Consider the following 8,019-nt stretch of genomic DNA (forward strand, 5'->3'; position numbering starts at 1 on the left):
TTGATATTCAGCATAATGTCATAGGTCATGAATCACTAATTTATAACTTACTATTAACTAAGACATATAAATGCTCTAAAATGTTGTCTTGAGTATATTAAAACTGGCCAGGGAGTGCAGAACATCCTACATTTTTGTTAGCCAACACCACCTGTTTAGTTTAGCAAGGCGTTTGTTTACCTTGCACTGCTAAAGTGGTTAACCATTACCCATTTTGCCAAGTTTTCTTATGGATCAGTGATACGAACAGGACATACGCTACAGTCTGAGATGCAACAAGGAGAAGTGTTGACTGAGATGAGTTCCTTCATGACCTCCTTTCATTGAAGACAGCTTTGGTTATTTTTATCATGACTGAATGGAGCACACCACACTTGAAACTGATTCTTATCGGAAACTCTGGGTGAGTGTCTTAGAAAGTAATGCTGGTAAATCTAAAGCATGTAAAGCATTTTACATACGAATAACAGCTTTTCCAGCAACCTATTATAGAGCAGAATATTTTGCAAGAACAACAAAGACATTAATTATTAATTTTACCCTTCAAAGGTTAGGTACCATTATGATGTTTTTATGTATCTGTGCTACTTTTATTGGCCAAGGTTGCATTGCTATAAGACTATACTGTAAATACATTTTAATGTTTTTTTTTTTTTAAAGATTACAAAGTTTTCTCAGTAGACTTGAGGAATGGCTGCTAAAAATATTTTTTTAAATATATATAGAAAAACATAAAAGTTATTAATTTACAATATTAATGTATTGATTGTATTTCTGATTAATAAGATGCTACAATGGTGTACAAAATATATATATGTCCACATTTCTGAATACTAGTGTTTGTGCCACCCCAAAACAAAAACTGGTTACACTTTCTTTGGTAACACTTTATTTTACAGTGTCTTAAAAACTTGTTACATGTAATAACAGTAAATTATGCATAATTACATGCAAATAGTCCCCAACCAAACCCTAATCCTCCCATAACCCTATAGTAAGCACATGTTGTTAATTAAAATCAAGCAGTACTTAAATATATAATTATACTGTAACAATGACACCTTTAAATAAAGTGTAACCAATAATAATATGTAAAAATGACAACATAATAAAGCGTTACCCAAAAACCTATATACTGTTAAACAGTACTAAGGAAGTATAGAAACTAAAAGCAGTGTCTATAAACAGAAAAAACCTCAACTGCTTGTGTTTGTAAAAAGTTTGTCATATTTACAGAAGTAGCTGGTTTTGTAACTTAAGGTCAATGCACTATTGTAGCTGATAGTATTATTCACCAGTTAATTCTGTTTTTGTCTGAACAGAGTGGGAAAATCTTCTTTTATGACCCGGTTTGTTGACCATCGCTTTACAAATTTGTATCGTGCCACAATTGGGGTCGATTTCCTTGCTAAAGAAGTCATTATTGATAAAACATCAGTGATTCTTCAGGTGAGATACATTTACATTCATTTATGTTAAACCCACAGACAGTTTTCATTAGAATATCACAGGTTACATCTCTACTGACCGAACGGGGCTCTACAAACTATGTCATGCAATCAATACTCAGCCGTTTTTGCCCCAGATCTGGGACACTGCAGGTACAGAGAGGTTTCATTCCCTGGGTACTGCACTGTATCGTGGAGCTCACTGCTGCCTCCTAGTGTTTGATGTTACCTCTCCCATTTCCTTCGATGCACTAGACGTATGGAAGGAAGAGTTCCTGGTGCAGGCATGTCCTTCTGATCCCTTTGCCTTCCCTTTCATAGTGCTCGGCAATAAAATTGACTTGGATCACCGTGAGGTTCGCCAACTCTATTCCATTATAAGCTATAGATCTAGGCCGGGTTTCACAGACAGGCTTTAGATTAAGCCAAAAATAGGCCTTAGTTAAAATAGGTCATTGTGCATTCCATTACTTGCATCTTCAAACAAAACAATAGCATTGACATAACTAAAGATATGTCAGTTTCAGTTAAAACAGCTCAAACATGTTATTTGGTCTGGGACTACGCTTAAGCCTTGTCTGTAAAACCGGGCAATAATGTATTTCTTTGCTTATAACTAATAGCATGATTTTACTGACAGGTATCTCCAAACAAAGCCCAGCAGTGGTGCAGTGAAATCGGAGCTGAATATTTTGAATGTAGTGCCAAGGAAGACATTGGCGTGGTTGCGGCCTTTCACAGTGCAGCACGAGCAGCCCTACAGTATGTGAGTCAAGATTTTTCATAAAAACAAGACTAAATCAGGATTATTTTAACAAACACTGAATTTAGTTTTCGATCAGAGACACTAGCTTGTCCTAACTAAACATTTAACTCTTTCCCTGTCTGCAGTTTAAAAAAAAGCTGAGAAAATCACATTTTTGTCAAAGGCTACATCTGGATCAGAACGATGATCTAAAACATGGAAAAAAATCAAGTTCAACAACACTTACAGTCCTGTAGCTCATCCTATGTCGAAATTTCATTCAGTAATATTAGACAGTATTAATTTATATACTGTTTAATGTTGATGATTGCATTATTTTACATAACAGAGGTCAGCTCTGCAGGTAAACCTTACTCCCCCTGCTTCAATAACCACACTATAGTGACTGATGCTAGATACTGCAGTCTTTACCTCATTGTTAAAACCCCCTTCTCCCATGCCGGACAATTAGGTTTGAGGCAACGCAGGAATGAGGAGGGTGGCCTCAAGAGGTGCTCTAGCGACTGATGCTTTTATATATTAGGGGCGCTTGAACCTCTTGAGGGCTTCAGTACTCTTTCAGAGGATGTCATAGCATATAACAGTGAAAACACAGAAAATTCTGTTTGGCGAGGAAAGAGTTAATTCTCAGCTTGACCAAAAATTAGTTTTTTGTTAGGTTAGGTAGTATTAGGTTACAGCTGTTTGTACCACACTCTCCACAGCTCAAAAGTCACCATGATGTGGAGAATGGAGAAGACATCCAGGTTATACAGAAACAGCAGGATAAGAAGCCAAATAAAAAATGCCATTGTTGAAGCAAGGACAAGCTCTTGTGTGTGCACATAATTTACTTTTTGTTGTTCATGAAACCAGATTTTTTTTTAATATATATATATATATATATACGCACGCACGCACGCACGCACGCACACACGCACGCACGCACGCACACACACACACACACACACACACACACACACACACACACACACACACACAGAGGTCTTTCTCAAAAATTTAGAATATTGTGATAAAGTTCATTATTTTCCATAATGTAATGATAAAAATTAAACTTTCATATTTTTTTTAAGATTCATTGCACTCCAACTGAAATATTTCAGGTCTTTTATTGTTTTAATACTGATGATTTTGGCATACAGCTCATGAAAACCCCAAATTCTCAAAAAAATCTCCAAAAATTTGCATATCATGAAAAGGTTCTCTAAACGAGCTATTAACCTAATCATCTGAATCAACTAATTAACTCTAAACACCTGCAAAAGATTCCTGAGGGTTTTAAAAACTCCCAGCCTGGTTCATTACTCAAAACCGCAATCATGGGTAAGACTGCCGACCCGACCCTGTCCAGAAGGCCATCATTGACACCCTCAAGCGAGAGGGTAAGACACAGAAAGACATTTCTGAACGAATAGGCTGTTCCCAGAGTGCTGTATCAAGGCACCTTAGTGGGAAGTCTGTGGGAAGGAAAAGGTGTGGCAAAAAACACTGCACAACGAGAAGAGGTGACCGGACCCTGAGGAAGATTGTGGAGAAGGACCGATTCCAGATCTTGGGGGACCAGTCCAGTGTTAAGTACCCACAGTCAGTGATGGTCTGGGGTGCCATGTCAGCTGCTGGTGTTGGTCCACTGTGTTTTATCAAGGGCAGGGTCAATGCAGCTAGATATCAGGAGATTTTGGAGCACTTCATGCTTCCATCTGCTGAAAAGCTTTATGGAGATGAAGATTTCGTTTTTCAGCACGACCTGGCACCTGCTCACAGTGCCAAAACCACTGGTAAATGGTTTACTGACCATGGTATTACTGTGCTCAATTGGCCTGCCAACTCTCCTGACCTGAACCCCATAGAGAATCTGTGGGATATTGTGAAGAGAAAGTTGAGAGACGCAAGACCCAACACTCTGGATGAGCTTAAGGCCGCTATCGAAGCATCCTGGGCCTCCATAACACCTCAGCAGTGCCACAGGCTGATTGCCTCCATGGCACGCCACATTAAAGCAGTCATTTCTGCAAAAGGATTCCTGACCAAGTATTGAGTGCATAACTGAACATAATAATTTGAAGGTTGACTTTTTTTGTACTAAAAACACTTTTCTTTTATTGGTCGGATGAAATATGCACATTTTTTGAGTTTTTGGTTTTCATGAGCTGTATGTCAAAATCATCAGTATTAAACAGCCGGATCTCACAAAAAATGCATATAAATAGTACGAGTGTGCAATGTCGTGGAATGTATACGCCAAAACTCATTTTGGCGTGCATATGATACGCACTTTATGGCGTATTATACATACGAACCCCCCACCCCACACCTACCCAAGAGAGTGTGTCATATATATGGCATAAAGTGCGTATCATATGCACGCGAAAAACAGCGTATCATATGCACACCAAAATGAGTTTTGCCGTATACATTCCACGACATTGCACACTCGTACTATTTATACGCATTTATGTGTGATCCGGTTGGTATTAAAACAATAAAAGACCTGAAATATTTCAGTTGGTGTGCAATGAATCTAAAATATATGAAAGTATATTCATTTTTTTTTAGAAGGACCTGTATATATATATATATATATATATATATATATATATATATATATATATATATATATATAGTCTTGTTCAAAATAATAGCAGTACAATGTGACTAACCAGAATAATCAAGGTTTTTCGTATTTTTTTTATTGCTACGTGGCAAACAAGTTACCAGTAGGTTCAGTAGATTCTCAGAAAACAAATGAGACCCAGCATTCATGATATGCACGCTCTTAAGGCTGTGCAATTGGGCAATTAATTGAATTAGTTGAAAGGGGTGTGTTCAAAAAAATAGCAGTGTGGCATTCAATCACTGAGGTCATCAATTTTGTGAAGAAACAGGTGTGAATCAGGTGGCCCCTATTTAAGGATGAAGCCAACACTTGTTGAACATGCATTTGAAAGCTGAGGAAAATGGGTCGTTCAAGACATTGTTCAGAAGAACAGCATACTTTGATCAAAAAGTTGATTAGAGAGGGGAAAACCTATAAAGAGGTGCAAAAAAATGATAGGCTGTTCAGCTAAAATGATCTCCAATGCCTTAAAATGGAGAGCAAAACCAGAGAGACGTGGAAGAAAACGGAAGACAACCATCAAAATGGATAGAAGAATAACCAGAATGGCAAAGGCTCAGCCAATGATCACCTCCAGGATGATCAAAGACAGTCTGGAATTACCTGTAAGTACTGTGACAGTTAGAAGACGTCTGTGTGAAGCTAATCTATTTTCAAGAATCCCCCGCAAAGTCCCTCTGTTAAAAAAATGGCATGTGCAGAAGAGGTTACAATTTGCCAAAGAACACATCAACTGGCCTAAAGAGAAATGGAGGAACATTTTGTGGACTGATGAGAGTAAAATTGTTCTTTTTAGGTCCAAGGGCCACAGGCAGTTTGTGAGATGACCCCCAAACTCTGAATTCAAGCCACAGTACACCGTGAAGACAGTGAAGCATGGAGGTGCAAGCATCATGATATGGGCATGTTTCTCCTACTATGGTGTTGGGCCTATTTATCGCATACCAGGGATCATGGATCAGTTTGCATATGTTAAAATACTTGAAGAGGTCATGTTGCCCTATGCTGAAGAGGACATGCCCTTGAAACGGTTGTTTCAACAAGACAATGACCCAAAACACACTAGTAAACGGGCAAAGTCTTGGTTCCAAACCAACAAAATTAATGTTATGGAGTGGCCAGCCCAATCTCCAGACCTTAATCCAATTGAGAACTTGTGGGGTGATATCAAAAATGCTGTTTCTGAAGCAAAACCAATAAATGTGAATGAATTGTGGAATGTTGTTAGAGAATCATGGAGTGGAATAACAGCTGAGAGGTGCCACAAGTTGGTTGACTCCATGCCACACAGATGTCAAGCAGTTTTAAAAACAGCGGTCATACAACTAAATATTAGTTTAGTGATTCACAGGATTGCTAAATCCCAGAAAAAAAAAAGTTTTTACAAAATAGTTTTGAGTTTGTACAGTCAAAGGTAGACACTGCTATTTTTTTGAACACACCCCTTTCAACTAATTGCCCAATTGCACAACCTTAAGAGCGTGCATATCATGAATGCTGGGTCTTGTTTGTTTTCTGACAATCTACTGAACCTACTGGTAACTTGTTTGCCACGTAGCAATAAAAAATATACTAAAAACCTTGATTATTCTGGTTAGTCACATTGTACTGCTATTATTTTGAACAAGACTGTATATATATATATATATATATATATATATATATATATATATATATATATATATATATATATATATATATATATATATATATATATATATATATACACACTCACCTAAAGGATTATTAGGAACACCATACTAATACTTTGACTCCCTTTCGCCTTCAGAACTGCCTTAATTCTAAGTGGCATTGATTCAACAAGGTGCTGAAAGCATTCTTTAGAAATGTTGGCTCATATTGATAGGATACCATCTTAAAGTTGATGGACATTTGTGGGATGCACATCAAGGGCACGAAGCTCCCGTTCTACCACATCCCAAAAAAGCTCTATTGGGTTGAGATCTGGTGACTGTGGGGTCCATTTTAGTACAGTGAACTCATTGTCATGTTCAAGAAACCAATTTGAAATTATTCAAGCTTTTTGACATGGTGCATTATCCTGCTGGAAGTAGCCATCAGAGGATGGGTACATGGTGGTCATAAAGGGATGAACATGGTCAGAAACAATGCTCAGGTAAGCAGTGGCATTTAAACAATGCCCAATTGGCACTAACGGGCCTAAAGTGTGCCAAGAAAACATCCCCCACACCATTAAACCACCACCACCAGCCTGCACAGTGGTAACAAGGCATGATGGAGCCATGTTCTCATTCTGTTTAAGCCAAATTCTGACTCTACCATCTGAATATCTCAACATAAATAGAGACTCATCAGACCAGGCAACATTTTTCCAGTCTTCAACTGTCCAGTTTTGGTGAGCTCATGGTGAGAAATTGTAGCCTCTTTTTCCTATTTGTAGTGGAGATGAGCGGTACCCGGTGAGGTCTTTTGCTGTTGTAGCCCATCCACCTCAAGGTTGTTCGTGTTGTGGCTTCACAAATGCTTTGCTGCATACCTTGGTTGTGAAGAGTGGTTATTTCAGTCAAAGTTGCTCTTCTATCAGCTTGAATCAGTCAGCCTATTCTCCTCTGACCTCTAGCATAAACAAGGCATTTTCGCCCACAGGACGGCCGCATACTGGATGTTTTTCCCTTTTCGAACTATTCTTTGTAAACCCTAGAAATGGTTGTGAGTGAAAATCCCTGAGCAGATTGTGAAATACTCAGACCGGCCCATATGACATCATCAACCATGCCACGTTCAAAATTGCTTAAATCACCTTTCTTTCCCATTCTGACATTCAGTTTGAAGTTCAGGAGATTGTCTTGATCATGTCCGCATCCCTAAATGCATTAAAGCAACTGCCATCGCTAACGAAACAAAAATATATTGCAGTGGAATATACATGAATACTGGAAAATATCATGTAATACATTAGGCAATATATTCACATATATGGGATTTAATATTAATATTCTCCAATATATTGCAATATATGAAAGCGACAATCATTTGTATATTTTGCAATATATTACAGGAATATATAATAAATTGTATAATACCATCAATATATTATTCCATGTATTAACAATATATTATATATTTTGTAGTAATATATTAGTAAATATATTTTCCTTTCATAATGGATGTGATTGGTTGATTAGATAATTGCATTAATAAGAACT

General features: G+C 37.6%; 1 protein-coding gene across 4 annotated transcripts; it reads left to right on the forward strand.

Moving 5' to 3' along the window:
• Positions 1–215: 215 nt before the first annotated feature.
• si:dkey-13a21.4 (uncharacterized protein LOC494576 homolog) lies at positions 216–3,081 on the forward strand. Of its 4 annotated transcripts, none has more exons than XM_067431209.1 (5): positions 216–403; positions 1,323–1,449; positions 1,586–1,804; positions 2,089–2,210; positions 2,919–3,081. In XM_067431209.1, the coding sequence occupies exons 1-5, from the start codon at positions 351–353 to the stop codon at positions 3,040–3,042; spliced, it is 645 nt and encodes a 214-aa protein (XP_067287310.1). In that variant the 5' UTR covers positions 216–350; the 3' UTR covers positions 3,043–3,081. The 4 variants fall into 4 exon arrangements, with proteins under 4 accessions (XP_067287310.1, XP_067287312.1, XP_067287311.1 ...); XM_067431211.1 differs by having other exon boundaries at positions 1,586–1,732; XM_067431210.1 differs by having other exon boundaries at positions 2,089–2,214; positions 2,919–3,012.
• Positions 3,082–8,019: the final 4,938 nt, after the last annotated feature.

The sequence above is a fragment of the Pseudorasbora parva genome, chromosome 22 (genome assembly GCF_024679245.1).
Source record: "Pseudorasbora parva isolate DD20220531a chromosome 22, ASM2467924v1, whole genome shotgun sequence".
NCBI lineage: Eukaryota > Metazoa > Chordata > Actinopteri > Cypriniformes > Gobionidae > Pseudorasbora > Pseudorasbora parva.

What these genes read in the sequence shown, in the direction of transcription:
- si:dkey-13a21.4 (XM_067431209.1), top strand. Translation starts at nt 351, where the DNA reads ATGACTGAATGGAGCACACCACACTTGAAACTGATTCTTATCGGAAAC. An exon ending in AAACATCAGTGATTCTTCAG is followed by an intron (nt 1,450 to 1,585) that starts GTGAGATACATT and finishes TTTTTGCCCCAG; the next exon opens with ATCTGGGACACTGCAGGTAC. An exon ending in GCAGCACGAGCAGCCCTACA is followed by an intron (nt 2,211 to 2,918) that starts GTATGTGAGTCA and finishes CACTCTCCACAG; the next exon opens with CTCAAAAGTCACCATGATGT.